A 21,274-nucleotide genomic window follows, 5' to 3' on the forward strand; every position below is an offset into this window, starting at 1 on the left:
TTATGTAGTTTTTTTTTTTTTTAATCCTAATCTCAATCCTAAAATTCTAGTTAATGCAAACCTTTTGGCCATAGCTGTAGATCTAAAGGAGGGAATAGTGGGGCATTTATATGGATCTGGTAATAAGGAGGGAGCCTGCTCTATGTACATGACCCGTCTGCCAACAAAATGAGGAGATAATTATAGCAAAGTGTATGGCGCTGCCATAGTTCTAACTATTATTATGTAAGTGTCATAATTTTGATTTAAATTAGGTCAGTATGTCCCAATACTTCCTGATGAACTGTATGTATTTTATAATATACATTTTTATTTTTTATCATCAAATATGTCTATTGTATGTGTTTTGTTCTTGTGATTAATAGTTTCTGGACAATGTGACAATCTAACTTGTTTTAGTGTATACTGAATCAAACTTTAAATTAAACACACACTTGATATGTTTGCAGAGGTATAAAGTGTTCTAGGTGTGACTGTTTTGATTCCACATATGGGATCTGTTTTTTTTTTTTTTTTTTTTTTTTGTTTCTTTTACAAATTTTATTGATTAAATTGTTCTTTATGAGTTCAAAACCCTTACCTGCCTGTCCAACAAAATATGAAATAGCCTTCAAAAGGTTTTATTATTAGAAACCCACATTCTTTCTGTTAATCCAGGCCTTTTGTATTGTAATACAAACACACACACACACACAGACACACAGAAAAGAGATGCCTGCTACCTGACTACATAAGAAAGTTCAATCCTGGGGTAAGCGGCTGAATAGAAAATTATTCAGAAACCAGACTCATAGTTATAATAAGGTGGTAGAATATTGTGATCTGCCCTTGAATACACGTTCACCCAAATACGTTATAAATCATTCATCTTTAAATCCATATATACCACAATCAGGTGCACCAGTGGGTACAGTAGTTGTAAATTATGCCTTTAAAGGAGTGATAACCTTTTTTTCCTTATTCACATTATCAACATCCCTGTCTCCTCTGTTCCTGTGCTGATTATCTATTTGCTTTTTATTTTACTTGAATGTACATCTGCATATTTTTCTTTAATGAGGTTAACAGCTATGATTAGAAGCTCTTTTTTAATTTTCCTGAAGCTAAGAACAGATAATGGCAATAGACTAATATCTAGTTTTGTCATCCGTAACACTCAATAAAGTAAAACTGCAGTAATCATGTTTTTAAGTGATAATAGTATGTGCAGTGAAATACAACATGGTTTAAAGACATTGTGGTGTGAAGAACACAAAACCCTGATCTGAAGCCTCTTATTTCTTTATGCTTAATTTAAAACCAGACTGATGAATTGGTAAGAAATCTGTTCAAGGGTGCGAGGTGGCACTGCAGGCTAATTCTCAAGATTAGCATGGTTTTCACCCTGAACCCTAGGTTCAAATCCTGCTCAGGTAAAGTGAAATGTGTTTGCCCCCAGTGGACATTAGTACACATAACAATCTACTCATTTCAAACCAGTTTGGCTTGAGAGAGGGTCTGGACAGCAGAGTGGTGTTCTTGTAGAGCTCAGGGTGACTGTCACTGAGCCTGATTGAAGCCAATGTCATTTTCCCACAAGAAATATAGGAATAAAGAACTAAGCAGACATTCACAAATGTCACCAAAAGGTTAGAGATCAAGTTTGTTTAGGTATCTGGTCTCCAAGGCAACAGCTGAGACACATGGAAGTGTCTGGACTGAGTGGGTATCTTTGTGGGATGGATGCAAAATGAACCATTGTAGGTGACATTGACCATGGTTTCCTTAATGTAGTCTGACACTTAATAAATGACGAAAGTGGCCTTTGTTAATATAGATTCTTCTAGAAATCCACTGAAAAAAGTACAGTATAATGTAAACAATGGTACTAAAATACATGTTTAAACTTTTTTTTTTTTATTAATAAAACCGTAATAAACTTCTTTATATACAAGATTATTTAAAAAAAAAAAAAAACATGTTTATATAAAACAAATATAAAAAAGTGAATTCATCATGTAAACACATTCAGGTATGACAGCTGAACAACAGTGGTTGCATCCTTCAAAGTCAAAGCAAATAAATACATTTTTAACCAGTGGGGTCCTTGTCTGTCTAACAGCAGCAACTTAATTTAAATAAATACTCTTTTTCTACAAATCATTTTAGAATGGTTGGTTGTTGTGAAAAAAACACAAGGGTGTAACTGCATATAAATAAATACATAAAAATACATGATGTAGATTTTTTTATCCATACTTTTGTCTACACTATAATAACGTAATTAACACTTTTTTTTCTAAGATGACATTTAAAGGACTAACCTACTATGTATACAACCAGTTTGAGAGGTTCCTAAGTGCGGCAGTGCAAAGTATAATGCAATATATACAGTATATATATATATATATATATATATATATATATATATATATATATATATATATATTGCATTATATAATCTGGTCAGTGTAGTTAGCTGAAATTTCAGTCTAGTTTGGAACCCATCGGAATTTATAGCCTCCACAAGGTTTCTTTGTGGTGAATGCATTCCCCTGAGGAAAAGCCAGAGTTTTGATTGTGCAGTGGTCTCTTATCGAGGTTCTAAAGAACATTCCGTCATCCATGTCACTGCCGCTCAGGGTGACTGAGCTACGCGTGGTACAGGTCTGTAGTCCATTGAAGGCGCCATACATATTTATAGTTTCCGTGCTTTGAGTTGAGTTTCCCATTTCATGCTGCAATTTTGGATGCTTAGCGTTGCGTTGTAAAGCTGCATGACATGTATCTGTAATGTCTCTTAACATATCATCCACAGCTTTACTGTCTGGGACGGGCTCGTACAAGTCTTCCAGCCTCTGTCTTTTCATGCCAGTCTTGGGTGGAAAATCTTCGACAGTTGTTTCGTTGGTATTTTTAGATTGCGTGATAAGTTTCTAGAAAGAAAAAGAAAACAAAAGAGACATAAGTACAAAACAAGAGCATTGCAATAATAAACACAACTAGAGAACCAATGTGATGGCAAGAACTGGTACACTGGGATTGCAGTACAACATCACCACCTGCAGTCGGCTCATGTAATTGCAGCTACATTTTACATTCAACACTTGTTTGTAGATTTAGACAAAGCATTGTATACATTTAGCACAACTCAAAAACTAAAAAAGTTGAATCATAATTTGATGATATGGTAAAAGGATTAATGTACCTTAGCTACATCCAGCCTACATGCATACAAATATATATTTTTTAGTGTGCAGGTTTGATCTACAAGTGCAACCTTTTAATATCCCAGTCCCAATTTATACATTAACAAAAACTTCTCACATTAAATATAACACTTACATCAAGTACTGAAGCCAAATGCTTGGCTTGGTTCGCAAGTTCCTTCAGTTTGACATTTCTTTCCTGCAATGAAGCAATCTCCTCTTGTTTTCTGTTCAATGTAAGGTGCAGCTGTGATAAAGAAAAAAGTGTCAGTACAGATAGACATGCATGCTTAATCGTCAAACGATCCAGCGCGACAGTAACTCTGGGTAACAACACTTGATTACTTTAAGACTAAGCTTACAGGTTTATAGTTTCCGTTAATTTTAAACATTATAATTGCACACTGCTTGATATACGAGTAAACATTGTTTTCCTCTTGTCATGCAGATACCACGCACATACCGGTACGTTGAAAATGAATTGTTAAAAACTGCTGCCTACCTGATTGTTAACCACCAAAGCATCCCCCAGCGCTTTCTGGTTGTGGCCTGCCATGTCCATCCAGTATTGCTCAGCCAGTGGTTGCACATTGTCATGGTGAACATGTGTAGGGGACGTGTATGACATGTTCCTGTTGAGGAGATGGTCCTGTGGAGCGGGGATAGGAGAAGTGATACAGGCTTCAAAGTCGGACACATCGCAGCTCGACATCTGCATGTCAATACCGCCAATGCAGGGCTGCATTAACGCAGGATGATCTGTGGATACATAAAGAGACAAATGAAGCATTGGTTACAGTTTTTATATTTATATAAGTTGGTTATAAATCAGTAACCTCCCGTGTATTTAAAAAGACGTAATTGAGGTATTTAAGCAATTTATTACAAAGACGGTCAGTATTTAAATATAGCCGAGTAGTATGCATTTAAATTTTAAAGATGAATGAACACGTACTTACCGGGAATGAAATTATCAACCGCATCCCTGAAGTCTTGAAGATCAAAATCCGAAGTGTCTGGCAGGCGAGCATTCTTTAAAATAAGATACATGTCAATATTATAATAAGCTGTAAACCAAAAGGGCAATCCATTTTCAGTTAATTTCGCTTTTAACTCAACAACAACAACGACAACAACAACAACGTTTAGTGCATCCAGTGGATCATACCTGGAATTCGAATCCCCATGATGGAAATTGCATGTAACAGGTCCGGACTGCCATGTCTTAAAGTTGTCGGAATGATTTATTTATTTATTTATGTATTTATTTATCTGTGTAAGAAAGGTCCTTTGATAGGTCCTGCAGAGCTGCCCTATCCCTTTTGGACGTGAACAAAGTTTTAGTCTACAGCACTAGTTCTAGCTCTATGCAACTTGTGCAAGCAGATATCTGTCTCTGGTTGTCAAAGGATTATATATTTGAGGAAGAAGCGTGTTCAGAGGTGGCACGCGTTGCACAAACTGCCACTCGTCTGTCTTTGCAGATTATACATCGGACCTGCTGTGTTCCTATAGGCTCGCCACACGAGCCAACCACAGCGCCCGACCTGCACATTCCTTCACTCCTTTACAAACAGTGAGATTAACCCCAACACCTCCTTCACACAAAAGAGGCAGACTTTACCTCGCGCAGCATTCCACCACACCCTTCGGATTTTATATTTGGTGTCGGATTGCTTACGTACTTCTCCTTGCGGTGTTTTAACTGCACTAAACAAAGAGTAACCGTGGAAAGGACGTTATGCTAATGTTATAGTACTTTCACATTAAGAAAAGTGTGCAGCAAAGACCTTGTATTAAAAAAAAAAAGAAATTACCGAACTAGTTGCTTCGCTGTTAATTAAGTGGCCTTGTGTAGCATGTGATAATAAAATTACAAGTAACTCCAGGTTTCTGTAGACCTCACTCTCTCAGTGAGTAACATACTTACAAAAACTGTCCCAAGTGTTAACCGACCTTTAATTGCCCATTCCCTGCATGAAAAGGGTTAATATGAATTGATCTACTGCAAATTAAAGAATGGGTATTCAGCCGAGGGGATGTTTGTTGATCTTTACTGTCTATACAAACGACACTTCTCAGCCTTGATAGAAACACCTGCAAAGAGCCACTGATTAGTACTTTAATACTGTACTGAATGTCATTTGCCATGTGTCTGCCCAGTTCTGAATGCTATCTAGATCATTTTGAATGATTTTTGGTGCTGCAACAGTGTTTGCCACTCCTATTATTTTTATGTTGTCTGCAAATTTAACAAGTTTGCTTACTATACCAGAATCTAAATCATTAATGTAAATGGGAATAGCAGAGGACCTAATACTGATCCCTGTGATACACCACTGGTTACCTCGCTCCATTTTGAGGTTTCTCCTCTAATCAGTACTTTCTGTTTTCTACATGTTTACCACTCCCTAATCCATGTGCATGCATTTCCTTGAATCCCCACTGCATTCAGTTTGAGAATTAATCTTTTATGCTGGAATTTTTGTGTTTGGAAATTTGAAAAAACACCATTTCAAAATTTTAAATGGGAAATTGTTTAAACAACAAAGGCTGCAGCCAAAAAACTGTACAAGTCAGGGTGCCTTTGAAGATATTTAATTAAAATGTAATCCTGCATTCTTAAAGGCTCACATAAATTAAGACGTCATTCAGGAGATTTATGCATTCATATTTGCGTATTGCATACAATTCATCAATTACTCATGTTTGAAAACACTGCCCTGCCCAGGGCGCAGGCTGCCACTGTGCCAACAAGCAGAATGAGAAGCGTGTAGCACCCACTGGTACCCAGGAGAAGGCTGGCTCCATAAGTCCATTCTTCACAACCCCCCCTCCAGCACCATTTACTGCAGGCAGGATTACTGACAACAATCTGATGCACACTTTTTATCTCAATCTGTCAACTGAAGGTGGAACATTTAATGTGCTGCACTGGGCTTTGCAAAACAATAATAAAAAATGACAGAAACTTAGAAACAATAATACAACCAGCACAGGGAACTATTTTGTGTGTCTTATTAATATCTATAATAATGTCATGGGTGAGTGCAACTAACCTCAGGCATTCTCAACCCTAAGATTTGATTTCTCAAATGGAAACTCTTATTTTTAAACTATAAATGAATCTGTTGAGCCTATTCCTGGCTGGGTATGCTGCCAAAAAAAAACTGCTTTTGTTACAGTTAAGGTTTATAATTCCTATGTGCGTTGGGAATAACACGACAAATCAATACAAGCCTATCATATCTCAATGAATTGAATCAATATGAAATGATTACTTTCTAAAACAAATAGTATCCAGTAACTTTATAAAGACACCAGATAATGGGTCAATTTATGAAATTGTCACTACAGTTGTGAAGAGTATACAGTACAAGAGAACACAGGAATCCTAAATAATATTTTGGATACTGCTCTTAGTGAGCAGTTTTATGTAATGTTCCATACTCCAACCCTGAATTGGTGCTCCAGTTTTCTTAAATTAATTACAATATATAACAGGTTCTTTCTTTTAAGGGGGTTGTATTAGCTTGGGATATACACAATCAGTTTACTGTTACATATTCTTTGTTCATATCCCTTACCATGGCTAAGGTTAAATGTTTTTGCCTAACATGTATTTAGGCAAGGTGAATATTAGCTATACTGTATTTGAAATGTATGCTGGACACTTTTGAGTCTTGGGAACAGCATTTCCTGTATGTAAATTATTATTTGTTTATTTAGCAGACACCTTTATCCAAGGCGACTTACAGAGACTAGGGTGTGTGAACTGCATCAGCTGCAGAGTCACTTACAAGTGCATCTCACCCGAAAGACGGAGCACAAGGAGGTTAAGTGACTTGCTCAGGGTCACAAAATGAATCAGTGGCTGAGGTGGGATTTGAACCGGGGAGCTCCTGGTTACAAGCCCGTTTCTTTAACCACTGGACCACACAGCCTCCTGTACTACTTAACTTATCTTATTTAAGTAGTACTATAGGCTAAAAAACAACAACTGACCACAATCTTGTGCACATTTACTGTGTATAAAGAAGGCAGATGTGAAATGATTAAAAACAATCTATTTCTTCTTTTCCCTTCTAAATCTTTAAGAAATACCTTTAAGTGGCATAAGAACAGCCAGACTTTTTTCTGACCCAAACCTTCAGATATTGCATAGCTCTGCCAGCAGTCCTCCTCAGAAGATTCTGTTTTCTTTGTATATCTAAGCACAGATTTAAAAAAAAAAAATCCAATGTGCTGTTGCTTTTTTGCACCTTTTCAAGATAAAAAGCACAGCACCCGACTTTGTTATATTGCTTAGATGTTCAATTCATTTCACAATGGGGCGATTCAGAATAGCTGCAAACAGCTTTGATAATGCTATGGTTTTATACTGGTTTCAAATCATTTCATGAAGTATAAATAGGAACCTGGCCTCACTAGAAAAGCGTCGACTCAGGAGCGCAATTTGTCTTTCAATTTACGTTCCTGTGAGCACGCATTCTAGCCGCTACCAACAATGCATCGCGGCTGTTTTTACCATGAAATCTTCGGATGTACTGCGAAATGAAACGAAAATCAGCCATTTTGCCCGCCGAATGTTTTCAAAACGTAGGCCTATATTCCAATTGTTGCATTTATACCTTGATGTTTTCAAAACGTATACTCCAATTGTTGCATTTATACCGATTATTGATTTGATTTAGAACGACCAATCTGTTTGCTTTTAAACCAATTAAATTGTTACAAAAAATGACTAGTCTATTCTATGTCCTTTCATTTTAATTCCGTACATGGGCTTGTTGTACTAGTGCTAAAATATACACTGGGTTTTTTCTTTATACATTTACACGAAACCTCGCTTAACATAATTGTAGGAGTGTCAGCACTGTACTTGCATCCAGAGCGCGTCTGCCGATGAAAGTAAAAATACGGGTAACAACAAAACAGTATTCGATTCAACAGAGACAGTCAGAAGCTTAAACACATTTAAGCGATGTGCTCCGTGTTTCTGCGTAGTTTGAAATTTGAATATGACGCTAGCTGCTTGCTCTGCGGCGCTCAGCCAATAGACAGGGACAGGACGCTGAAAAGAATTTTGGGATATGTGGGATCGAGTCATATAGAAGCAAAGATATATTTCAAGGTTTTAAAACGACATATTCCACAATTCTTTTCTATTAGCTTGCTATTGTCAATAAAAACAAACGAATAGCAAGCTATGTTACTCTGTATAGATGAGACCTTGAAGAATACCTTGCTAACAAGCTAGTTGGCTATCTGTATTGCTAGATAGCAAATTTGTTCTCATGAAACAGCTTTTTTCAGTTCATTTATTTTAATTATTACAGGGACAGGTGACAGATTGTGTAGCATTGCAGGCTATATCCCTGAAAAGTGAATTTGATTACGGGTTTTAATTTTAAATACATTTCTTAATATTTATATTCACTTTTAATTATTTGATTTTAATATATATTTACATATCACAGTTGCATTGGTTAGTATTATGTTGTGTACATAATTATATTGCTGTTAATGCAGAAGATAATTTGTATGTTGGTATTGCTGCTTGGCTGAATCTCCTTTAAGAAAAGGAATAATAATTGGAATTACATTTTTAACTCTTTATACGCGGGTTAATTCTGCCTAGTTGCAATGTTTTCACTTTATTATGTATATCTTCTCTGGTTTGTGCTACATATATGTTGGTCAAATGAAAGGCAACAAAATTAACTTTTAAATGGTGTAAGAGACAGGGTTGTACATTGTGAATACATATTTCTAGCGCTGACAAATGATGACGCCCTTCCCTGGCTGTGAATGATGACGCTGAAGTGTGTTCCAATTGAAACACTTTTGCGACCCTACGCCCTACTTCCCTTCGAAGTGATCACTCCTGGAAGTGATCACTTTAAAGGGAGTAGGGCATAGGGGCGAGGTTTTGGAATGAAACATAGCCCAGGTTGGAATGGGCGTACTGGAACTGAAGTAAAAGCAGTTAGCCACGCCTGTTAATTAATAGACACGTGTGCCAAAACTTCAACCCTTACACAAAATAATCTCAGATAGCCTTTGTAAAACTGTGATTTATGATCAAATATTCACTGTGTTTCCTGGTAAAGGTGACACATGCTGCTGCTTTGATTCCCGTTCACAGTCTAGAAACTAAAATCTTAAACATAAACCCCCACTAACGCCAAAGGGGATTAACAGTCATTTTTTATCAAGATACTGTGTTTATGGAAGTACCACATTTAAACATTTTTCATGACCTGACAAAAAGTTAATGTCATGAACTTAGAACAGTTCTTATCGTTTTACTCACTGGATTTCAAAGCCAGACTATTTTTCAGTAGCAATTTTATTAGAAGCCATGGCACGTCTGAGCCAACTGCTGTAAAATATTGTCCAGCGTTTCCACAGTTCAGCCACAAGTTCCTATAGTAACGCCTTGACTGTTTCCAAAACATTTACAGAACGCACGTGGAGCTATAGGGATTTAAATAACCTTGTTTACAACTGCAGGATTTTCTTTGTTCTGTGTTCATATGAACTCTTACTTTTGCATGTTGCTGTTTCCACCTGCTGCAGTTATTATAATCATACATGATTGGCAAAACAAAGAAAAAAAATACCCTTATTAGAAACAAGAATGCATATATTTGCAACAGAGTGGATGCTTTCGACCACTTCATTTTAGCTATGCGGTTAAAAGTTTAATGTCAGAAGACCTAAACATCAGTGATCTATACTATTTAAGAGACCATTGTATTGTATTACATATTTTGCATGTAGTACAATAGTTTTAAGCTTAGTATCGTACAATACTATAATAGGTAAACATTGCCAATTCTAAATAATATGTTGCCTTGTGGTTTCAAGTCTTGCCCAGTAGTAATGTCTTTAATTTAACAGTATACTACATTACGTTGTCTATCAGTTAGATATCTTACCTGCTGAATAGAGTTACTTTCTCTTTGAAGAACTGAGGTACAATCTTCTAAATCTTGCCAGGCGATCGTTGCAAAGGCTGAAAAGGAGAAATCAGAAGTTATACATACACTCGTCAAAACGAGACATTTAGGTCAATACATGTGCTGATAACAAAACTGTACCTTCATGTGAGATACTCGTTGTCTCTTCGATGTATATTGGTATTGGAGCATTGTTCGTGGAAATTTTTGGAACGTCCTATACAGATATAGATGGGTGTTTAGTAAAGCCACAATGTGATTTGGCAATCCATCATAAAGTTTTAGAAAGTAGGCTATATTATTATTATTATTATTATTATTATTATTATTATTATTATTATTATTATTATTATTAATATTATTAAAATATCCAACAGTACCTGATTATTCCGATCTTTTGAATGTTTTCTGTCTTGACCTCTAGCGAAATCCGCTATCCTGTTGGGGCAAATTCTCCCAAACGCTTTTCTTTCATTTTGCATTTTACTGCAAATAAAATAATAGGTTTCAGAATAAAATTATTATTATTATTATTATTATTATTATTATTATTATTATTATTATTATTATTATTATTATTATTTCCCAGTGGTTAATCCTGCACCATTTACCACGAGTTTCTGTCTATCTATTGCTCTTATACTTGAACAATTGTCGTTATTTTTTCTTAACCCAATCAACGTTCTTTAACAAGTCTCCAAGGTAAAAGCGTCCCTGGAGATTTTTCAGCTTGTGGAAAGCAAAGGCTAATCATTTTCACAACTATAGAAGCTGAGTGAGCGCCAGAGGTGGCGCCTCTTGGATGAGACAATCTGTGCAGAGGAGAGGCGCTAAAATTTAAACAGCCACATTGTCCACTGGGGATCACAGGAGACTATGGCAGTTTATTAATGCAAGCTGAAGATTATAGAGTGCGCCCTTTTGTCGTTTTATGGCGCGTGGTCAGCTGATTTCATACTTATAATATTAAACGTTTGCGTTCATTTAATAATACTATAATATATCATTATTAAGGCAACTATTAATTTCTTTTTTAAAACAACTTCTCAGTCAGGTATTTAATTGGTTTTGTATGTAGTCTACTGTCATATTATGCTAATTTCTTAATACAAAAAGGAACCGATAACTGAGAGTGACATTAACTGTTTTGTTTTTGTTGATTTAAAAAAAAAAAAAATTTGGTTCATGTTTGTCCAAAAGTGTTACCAACATAAACAATAATACATTGTGTTGCATATGATCTACAGAATAGCGTTATTGAACACGGTAAAACAGGCCTATCATTTATAGTGTTTTTTGTTTTTTGTTTTTTTTTACATGAGAGGGTGATATCAGTTTGAAAAACATATATAAGTTTTATTAATGTATGATAATGTGACACATTTCAAATCGAAAAGTAGACCACAAACAGAAGTTGGTGTAGCCTACTCTATACATCTCGGGTAAGGGTAATGGCATTGCCAGGTTGCCCATCCATGCAAGAAACTGCATTTATAGGAGATGAGAAAGGGAGGGTTATGGGGTCGCAATATAGTCTTGTGATGGTCGTTGTGTGATGTGGAAACTTACAAATTCATTCCAAATTATGACCTGGTCTAAAACAATCGTAAGACACTCGGTTACACTAAAAAACAAAAACAAAAAAAAAACCTTTACCCTCCAGACAAAAAATCTTTGTGTTGCTTAATGCACCTGTCTATCCTGTGCCATAAACAACTACTGTATTAGCCCTTTAAATCCTGAAGACATAAACGTACACTGAGGTACATTTTAATTATTATTTTTTTAATCCACACGGTCAAGCCAGCAGCTCGTTTTCTTACAGGCAGTCTCACCGACAGTACAATCATACATGAAGTGACCGAAGGGTTTAAATCCGTTGCATGTAACCTTTTTTTTTTTTTACACGTAGCCTATAGTAATTAATGTATTAATTTAATTATATGTTTTGATTATATTAGACAAAAATACAGATTTAAAATGTTATTCTTGTAAAACGTTTCAACTATGAATTTTTATTTGACAAAACACACTCAGATGCTTTCCTTCCCCCACCTCATTCTCTTCCAGTGAAGTATTTTGCTTGATTTTGTTGAGAAAATTCCAGAGGGGAATAATACCAATAAATAGATAAGGCGATGAGTTAGACTGTTCTATAAAGTACTGGTAAATTAATTGTTTAGAGTATTGGTCACATAGGAATTGCTCTACAGAGAGTGCACGTGGAGCAGTTATACAGGTTATGGGGAAAGCTTGAAGGAAGACTTTATACCCTCTGAATTTGCATTTGTATCTGTTTAGTGCCTCATTAGTGTTATTTGTCATAATTTATTACTGCAGCACACTTTAGTGTTTACCTTGTTTAACAAACTCACCAACATATTTATATCTTTGAGGCTGACTTTGAGCAAGCCTGAGCATGGTGGAATGTCAGTAATGAAGCCAGTATAAAATCACCACCAGATGAACACAAGGGGTATGCTCCCCTGATACTGTGAGTTTGGTAAAGACTTGCCGTGCACCCGTGGTCTTTTTTTATACTGGCCTTGATACAGAAATTCCATCGAGGCTTGATCAGAGACAGTCCCAAAGGTAAAATAAGCTGGTGACATCATGCCAACTATCCATGAGTCCAGAAACTGTAATAACTGGTGATCATGGGATAATAAACAAATAACATAGTTATTTGTATCAGTTTTGTTGGGTTTATTTCATTCCATTTCTTGTTTTCTTAATACTACTACGACTACTACTACTACTACTACTACTACTAATAATAATAATAATAATAATAATAATAATAATAATAATAATAATAATAATAATAATAATAATACATACATACATACATATTTTTTCACATTGTAAATAACCATTTATTAGAGTGCACTTCAAATTGAGTGCATAAATGTGCAAAAGTTTATTACAGTACATCATTACAAATTCAACATATTCACTAGCCTATAAATAAATATAAATATTACTATTTACAATGTGTACATTAGCCGAAAGTGTTATACAAGTGACAATATTAATTTCAGTGCTCCTCATTTAGGAGTTCTCTGTTTTTCTTCTCAGTAACAGAAAATAAATGAGCTATAACTATGGTAATACTTCAGGAATTCTGTACAAGACATTACACCATTGCATTCCTGTATAGGGATTGCATAATATACATTGATTTGAAATTAAACAACCAAATAAAACTTAAAATTAAGTCTACACAGAGTGTCTTAGAACAAGACTATTTTAGTAACACATGATTTACAACAGAATTCTGTTAGAATCTGCACTGTAAAATATATAAATTAGAACAAGTCCATGGAACATTGCATAAACAATATACATAGGTGCATTATAAATTATAATTCAGCCAAGGAATGTAATACTTCTCCATTGAGTGATACTAGCATCCTCAGACTTTCTGTACAGTCCTCCACCACACTCTCTGGATATCCACTGAGATCCTGACTGATCGTGTAATGAAGATCCATCATTTGGTCTGCCAGCCTTATTGAACAGATGGCCAGAAGGGAAGCAGGGTACCTATTAAATGCATAATCTGCCAGGCTGAGCTCAGCGATCGTCCTGGCCAGGTTTTTTGTTTGTCCTGACTCTGAGAGTCTTCGTTTGCATAGCTCATCACCACCCTCTAGTCTCTGTTTTGTGAAATGCTCGAGGAAGAAAGCCAGTGTCGGAGCTGTCAGGCTGAAGTTCAACTTGATCAGGATAATGCACTCTAGGTTGCAAAGCTGATCCTTTGTAAAAGCATCACAGCACAGGGCAAGCAACTGCTTTATCCGTGGTGGATACACCTCCACCTAGAAAAACAAACAAATAAAGAAAAAAAAAAACATTGGTCAGTTCCACAATATTAAAAGGGCAGCTAATTAATTAAGAAAATACGTTTATTATATGTTTATTTATTTTATTGTACTGTACAAAAGGATGTATTTTTTTGCATCACGTTTTCAGAAAGCTGCAACTGAATGCATACTTACTTGCTTGCACGCGATGAGCAGTGACGTGACGCCTAACAACTGGAAACAATCTGAGGCAACTGGCGTTGTCATGAGAAAACGGTCCATGATGTTGACTGCAAGGCAGAACGACTCAAAGCACAGGTTGAAATGTCTATGGACGGGGATCAGCCAGCTGATTAGCTTGCATCTAGCTTCTGCTGTAACCTAGAAAAATGTACCAGGTTAAAAAATATAAAAAATAAATAAAAGTTCATTTTAGAGAATGGAGTATTGGATAGACCAAATTAACTTGCATTGTTACTGCTGTTAAGACATGTTCTATTTTTCAGAATGTACTTTGTAGCAAAGACTATTACAGCATTTTAGACTACAAATAAATTAAACTACTCTTACTATTAAATTCACTATCGAAATAATCATAAAAAATGAACGGTAACTGAAATAAATGTACAGTTATAACAACAAAGGTATAGACCCGGCGTAAGTTTAATTCACAATTAACTATATAAATTGCAACTCTATATAAAACATTTGGTGTTTACCTGCGGCTGAAGAGATAAACAATTGACTGCACGATACCGCTCTTCGTTGTTCCTTTGGTAGTAGTAACAAGTATCGCCATATTCTCTGAAATTCTGCCAGTCTATTAGCGGTGTGGACAGGTGGGATTGCCCCAGCATCGGGCTATCACACCCTGCATCTGACGAAGGACTGGGACTAGGAGTCTCAAAATCTTCTTCAATGCCGGAGTCGCTAAGCATAGACTCTATTTTCTGCTTTCTGTGTCTTAGGTGCCTGGCTTTTTTCACGGGAGCCCTCATATTGGCTCTGCTGATGAGTGCTTCGACTCTGTCTTCAGGGGTTACGTCTTCGTTCCCACTAGCATTTCCATGCCTTTTCCTTTTACTGGGACTGATCTGCTTGGTTGTGCATTCATATAAAGTAAAGACGACCATTGTGCTGTCTTTTCGATGAGGACGGACTCGATTGTGCACACTGAATAAATGCACTCACAGAACCTCCTCTGTCCATATGAGTTTATTTACATTTGAAGGCACACTTTATTGGTTGCTGATGGGTGTTTTCTCCTGGATGACGTCAGATGAGTGGGTTTCCCGGTTAAGTCAGCGCGCATTGCCACTCATTTAGATATCTGATTACAGGACTCGCGGCAGGACCTGCTCCTGCCACGCGCCCTGGAGTTGCCAGAGTTACATGCGGGTGCCTTTATAGTTTTGCATTTTTTCTGTCATTTTTTGCATGGCAACATTATCTGTCCAGTATGCAAGAGTTATGATTGGAGAATAGGCTTATCTGCATCAGTGAACTTTGTTTGTGTTGTTAGAGTGTGCAAATGATGAAGACTGAAAGGATATCCTACCTCCCTAAAACAAGATTATTGAAACCATGAAATATGTCAGTCAGACACCGTGACTGTGTAGAGCCCCAAAATAGGGAAATTCAGTTCTGGAAAAAAAATTCAGAGAGTAAAATTTAAATTACAGTCGCATAATTTAAGGTAACAGATTAAATAAGGACAAGCACAGTACACGTTAACCAATTTTTAATAAAACAAAATACATAAATAACATCTAATTTTTACTGAAAAAAAAAACATGTTTCATTTAAGTATTCGTTCATGACAAAAGTATTGGCTCCCCTGTTTTAGTATTTCTTGTGTCCTTTTTTTATTTCAACTTTCAGAAGTTTATGGTCATTCTTAACCAGTATGTTAAATCTTGTTGGTTTCTTTCAGCTCAGTCAGATCAGATACACACTGTCCTTACAAAGGTAACATGAAATTCTCCTGTCAGGACACTGCACTCTGATTGGCTATCATATTATTGTTACTAAAACAATGAATAATCCTCTCCCTACACCGAAACCCTAACCTTAAGGTCAGTATCCTATACTGCAGTCATTGCACATCTAAAGTAGTTCATGTTTAGTAGTGAATAAGCGTTTTTGTTACTTTAAAAAAAGTGACCGGAGGTGCTCACTTCCTCAGTTGTCCTGACGGGAACATTTCGTGGTACCGAAATACTTTTATCATGAACAAATATTTGAAATTTCTCAACTGTTTTTTTTTTTTTTTTTTACAACGATTGTTTGTTAAACTGCCAGAAATTGTTTATTTTGGTCTTTGTCATATTAATTAGTGGCTAATGTTCCTAAAGGTTTTGTATTTAACATGTGTTCTTGAATTATGTTATCTTAAGTAGGGTGCCAATACCTTTGTCTGTGACTGTATTTATCAACGGTTAATTGATTTGATTCGTTATTATCAATAGTGTAAACATGTAGGCTGACAAATAGGATTTTACTTTGAGTGATATTAGAGAAACAGAAAGTTAGGTTGATCGTTTATGATCAAGCTAATATCTTATTCACATTGCTTACATTTCATACAAAATTACAACGAGGCACGAGTGGTTACGTTCTTGTTTACACACATGGTCTGGACGACTGGGACCACTCCATCAAGGTGGTCCAGACTGCTTGCTGTGTGGTTATATTGTGATTTCACAGCTGTATTATTCATTTTCTTGATGGCTAATTACTGTTTCATTTCCTCATACTTACTTTACAGTGATGTAATAAATGCCAGTGTTTATATCTAATAATAATGTGTTTCGGACAACCCAATCAGTTCTCATTCACTGGCCTGTGTACTGCGCAGTGGTCCCCACTCGGGGCTATTTAATTAATAGTGTGCTTGGAGAACTGATTTTTCAGTTGTACTGTCAGAAATGTTCTTTTTTCCATTGGGTAAATATTTCCTTTTTTAAAAACCTAACTTGTTGGTTATAAAGGGTCGTATTTCTGTTACGGGTCATGTGTAAAATTGGTAAATCTATAGATTAACTGGTATATGTGTAGATTTACCAGCAGTAAATTAACATTTGTTTTTTTCAAGAAACATTCACCTAAAAATTACTATGTTTTTTTTTTTTTAAAGAGTTCATTATGGAGAATGAAGTAGTCCATGGACCAATTGTTAGTGTTGATGGCTTTTATGTCAGCTACCTGTGTTACTTTGTAAGAGTACATTATTCAAACATGGTTTTACACATTGTGTATTAACTTATCTAACTATAAAAACATGGTAGTTGAAGTAAGTGTGCAGTTTTAACAACACTTCAAACTACGTCATTCAAAATTAGTCATTTCAAATTCACAATTCTTGTAAATATTAATTATCAGGCATTCTTAACATTTTTATGTTATGACAAATATGTACATGTTCTAGCACATAAATATAACTAAAGAAGTTGCAAAGACAAATGACAAGAAGATAAAAGCTTACTGATTTGGAAATAACATCGTGAACTGGGCAAGGTCATTCCTCCATGCTAAACCGTCCAGACGTATTCAAAACAATAGGGAAACCTGTTTTGTCAGAATGCATATAATGCATAAGGAAATGCATACTATTGCTAAACTAATATATATATCTCATTAATATTTATTCAATACATAGCTGAACTTCCTTATACATATCCTTTTTTGTTGAGAGTTAACCATTATTATTTTGAAATACATTTAATATATTTGCAATTGGAAATGCATTTAATAGTATTCCTGTTAAAACTTCACATAGTTTTTAAAACTCTCATTTAAATGAGTTGCAAACAAAAACGTGGTGGCAGATTTGCCCCTGTTTCCTTTTCTGCTTTTTGGTAATTTGTACACCCTGAAAACTAATCACTGCCCCCTTTGGTCCGCCATATATTGCACCATAGAATTTGCCAGAGTTAAACAACCAGTTTGGAAATGGTGAGAATTTCCATTTAAATAAAAAGCTTATTTTTTGTTACTAAATCGTAAATTATAAGGGTGTACAAAAGTACACATTTTAACAATTCAACTATACTTTGATGGATACGAATATGGAATTAACTGTCCATGACCTCAATTGTATGTTTTAGTATTTGTTTAAGGAGTGAACAGTATTCTGTTATTCATGGCTTGATTAAACTAGAAATTAGACATAACATATCTCATGTCGAATTGCAGAAATGTTTTACTGTCCCAAACACTAAGCAAAATCTTTAAAAATTAAACAGAAATATTATGCAACAGATTTTTAACGTTTACATAGTTTGCAATGATTATTTTGGTGACATTTGCGTTTTTGTGGGCCTAGCATATATTCTCAAAGAATAAAAAAAAACAATAACATGTGTTTAAAATCTTGAATTCCTAAATATCTGGATGTACTACTCTGTACAGTACAGACCAAATTTATTTAAAAATCCCAACATACTACTTTAATTACAATTTAGGATAATTCATTTGTTAAGCTTGCCCGTTTAGATTTCCCCCCATATTTAATTGCACACTGGCTTCTTTGTGCCAGCCTGTTCTAAAGGCCGCTGTATCGTTTAGACACCTATTGTGGAGGGTGACAGGCTGGTGTGAGCCTGTGCGATTTTGTAAAAAAGAGTAGATAGCAATATAAAGAGATTGGCGCGTATGATTGAGGGAAGGAGGGCTCTCCCGGGGAGTGATCTCACACTCCAGGCACGGCCATTCAAAGAACGCAGCCAGTTTGCAATCTGAACTCCCATTCACCACACATTAACAACATCTTAGTTTTGGATGCATTTCACATTTAAATACTCTAGGCAGTAAGCCCATCTATTTCCATACAAACTGTAGGTCTAATGCTCTTCACTGGATGTAGTTTGCTAAAACATTAATTAAATAACGAATAACATATTTTTAACATCTTTTCAAGGTATGTAATCTACAAGCAGAGTTAATGGCCAGCCACATTACCTTTACCCACACTGTAAAATTCAGAAATGTGCCTGGCACAGCATTATAATATGTTTTCAGATGCATGAAAAAATAAAAAGCATCCAACATCTGAAGTGCTTTAAACTTTAATCCAATGTTGTTGTTTACCTTGTGCTCCATTACCTGTAATGATTCCAAGGGAGTTGGAGGGGTGAATCACATCACAGATAAATGGTGGGGCTGGTTCCAGGCAAGGAAATACATGTAGTACATGAAGGCATCAAACCCTTCAGCTTTTGGAAGCTGACACCAGCAGCTTTCAAAACATCCACCATAAAACACCCTATGGTAGCATCTGTAGTAATATTAAGTTTATGTTCTTTTAGTATTACTACGGCTTTCAAAACTTGTAAACTTATATCATAGGAGGGATAACATAACATCCCCCTTGTCATGGTTAAGCAACCATCCCTAAAATAACATACTCCTTTATATGGTCACGCAACTTGCACTCCTCAATGGGAAACCCTTTACACAGAGACCACCTGCAGTAAAATGCAAGCCCTCCCACACTCTACTGATCCAACTGGGTGCATTATCCTTCTGAAGCCTCAGTATTCAAGATTATTTCTGTATCCAAATGTTTTGATAAAATTACTAAACTAGAACTAGGCTGTTGTTCACAGCAAGTCAATGTTAATAGACAAGCTCCAGACTATTACTGCCTAATTAGAGACATGCATGAAAAGAATACCCAGATATGCAAGCATTACGTTCTCTGCAGGGTTCACATCTTTCACAGCGTGGGAATAGGATTAAATCCCCACCACATGCCGCAGCACTGCAGTTGGGGCTCCAGCAGGATTAGTGTAGTTCTAGGAGACCTGAAACTCATGTTTTCAAATAGATTTCACACTCTGAATCAGGTAGTCTTGCCAGTACCTCAAGAACATGTAAACTGACTGCTTTCACTTTACATACAATCTCTTGCCAGCTTCCACATTCAATCAACAAAATATTGTCTGATATACACTCTACATGATATTGTGCAGCTGTATTTGTTTTCTATTAGGCAGATAGCATGTCATTGTTCGTAATGGTTTGATGAAGAAAATAATCCCTATCTTCATCACACCATTAGTGATTCATGTTGAAATTAAAAAAATAAAAAATGTGATATGGGAAAAATTAAGTTCTATAGCTCCTGCCTGGGTCAACATGTTAATTAAATAACATTAGGTTGCAGTTCTTTTAAAGGAAGTAAAAGAGTTTCACAACATTTTCAGTTTTACTTGATGCTACTAACTGTATTTTGGTTGTTTTACAGCCTACAGTCTAGACTTTGATCCACCTGGAAATCTATATTATTATTATTATTATTATTATTATTATTATTATTATTATTATTATTATTATTATTATTATTATTATTATTATTATTATTTATTTCTTAGCAGATGCCCTTATCCAGGGCGACTTACAATTGTTACAAGATATCACATTATTTTTACATACAATTATATTATTGTGGCAGAGCAGGGCTCTGCCCTTGTAAATATTGTCAGGGATGGGGTTAAATTCCCCTCCCTGCCCAGGTTTATTGTGTCAGGTGGCTGGGGGTTGATTGGAGTAATTAATAATCAATCGGCACCCAGCCACCTGACATAAAAGGCCTCAGCTCCTCATTAGAGAGAGGTAGCTGATTGTGTGTGCTGTTTTTTGAATTTTTGCAGTCCAGTGAAGGCAAAGCTCAGCCTGGAAGATTTATTTTCTGTAAGTTTTACTCCGTGTTTATTGTTTGTGTTTTAAAACTTTTGTTTGGCCCTCGTGCCTGTTTATTTTGTGTTTTTTATTTAATAAAAGTATTTTGTTTGAACTGCAGTCTGTCTCTGGGCCTCATCCCTTGCACCGCCCTGTCACAATTATTTTATACACATTATTCTTTATATACAATTACCCATTTATACAGTTGGGTTTTTACTGGAGCAATCTAGGTAAAGTATCTTACTCAAGGGTACAGCAGTAGTGTCCCCCACCTGGGATTGAACCCACGACCCTCTGGTCAAGAGTCCAGAGCCCTAACCACTACTCCACACTGCTGCCCTGTATGATTTATATTGTACCATACAGTATCTGAAAGTATGCACAAGACTGCCTAGCAGTAACATGAGAAGAAATGCATCTGTCCCTCTAAGAGTAATGCAGTCTCTCTGTCCACTTAAAATATATCTGAATCTAGCATACTTAAAGAAATGAGAATTGGTACCAAATCTGACGCTGATGTTGTAATGAACCACTAGTCCACTACTAGGTAAGAAACTCCCTGAAGTGATATCACATGTGTGCCCAGGAGCAATCAAAACCTAGTCGTAAAAGCACTTATGCAGTCCGGGAT

At 35.8% G+C, this 21,274-nt stretch overlaps 2 protein-coding genes across 3 annotated transcripts; both read right to left on the reverse strand.

The window, feature by feature from the left end:
- Positions 1–2,439: 2,439 nt before the first annotated feature.
- Positions 2,440–10,734, reverse strand: LOC117420673 (multicilin). 2 transcript variants are annotated; one of them, XM_059024004.1, is made up of 7 exons: positions 10,534–10,734; positions 10,295–10,370; positions 10,133–10,209; positions 4,148–4,220; positions 3,691–3,947; positions 3,325–3,435; positions 2,440–2,915 (listed from the first exon to the last, which is right to left on the reverse strand). In XM_059024004.1, exons 1-7 carry the CDS (start codon positions 10,633–10,635, stop codon positions 2,472–2,474), a joined length of 1,140 nt encoding a protein of 379 aa, XP_058879987.1. In that variant the 5' UTR covers positions 10,636–10,734; the 3' UTR covers positions 2,440–2,471. The 2 variants fall into 2 exon arrangements, with proteins under 2 accessions (XP_058879987.1, XP_033890093.3); XM_034034202.3 differs by lacking the exons at positions 10,133–10,209; positions 10,295–10,370; positions 10,534–10,734 and adding an exon at positions 4,357–4,653.
- A 2,335-nt stretch (positions 10,735–13,069) lies between these two features.
- On the reverse strand, positions 13,070–15,149 carry LOC131740226 (cyclin-O protein B-like). The gene is made up of 3 exons (XM_059035852.1): positions 14,679–15,149; positions 14,155–14,340; positions 13,070–13,974 (listed from the first exon to the last, which is right to left on the reverse strand). Exons 1-3 carry the CDS (start codon positions 15,090–15,092, stop codon positions 13,516–13,518), a joined length of 1,059 nt encoding a protein of 352 aa, XP_058891835.1. The 5' UTR covers positions 15,093–15,149; the 3' UTR covers positions 13,070–13,515.
- Positions 15,150–21,274: the final 6,125 nt, after the last annotated feature.

Source organism: Acipenser ruthenus, chromosome 1, assembly GCF_902713425.1.
Source record: "Acipenser ruthenus chromosome 1, fAciRut3.2 maternal haplotype, whole genome shotgun sequence".
Classification (NCBI taxonomy): Eukaryota; Metazoa; Chordata; class Actinopteri; order Acipenseriformes; family Acipenseridae; genus Acipenser; species Acipenser ruthenus.

What these genes read in the sequence shown, in the direction of transcription:
- LOC117420673 (XM_059024004.1), bottom strand. Translation starts at nt 10,635, where the DNA reads ATGCAAAATGAAAGAAAAGCGTTTGGGAGAATTTGCCCCAACAGGATA. An exon ending in AACGAGTATCTCACATGAAG is followed by an intron (nt 10,210 to 10,294) that starts GTACAGTTTTGT and finishes TCTCCTTTTCAG; the next exon opens with CCTTTGCAACGATCGCCTGG. An exon ending in ATTTGGCTTCAGTACTTGAT is followed by an intron (nt 2,916 to 3,324) that starts GTAAGTGTTATA and finishes TTTTCTTTCTAG; the next exon opens with AAACTTATCACGCAATCTAA.
- LOC131740226 (XM_059035852.1), bottom strand. Translation starts at nt 15,092, where the DNA reads ATGGTCGTCTTTACTTTATATGAATGCACAACCAAGCAGATCAGTCCC. An exon ending in GTTTATCTCTTCAGCCGCAG is followed by an intron (nt 14,341 to 14,678) that starts GTAAACACCAAA and finishes ACATTTTTCTAG; the next exon opens with GTTACAGCAGAAGCTAGATG. An exon ending in TGCTCATCGCGTGCAAGCAA is followed by an intron (nt 13,975 to 14,154) that starts GTAAGTATGCAT and finishes TTGTTTTTCTAG; the next exon opens with GTGGAGGTGTATCCACCACG.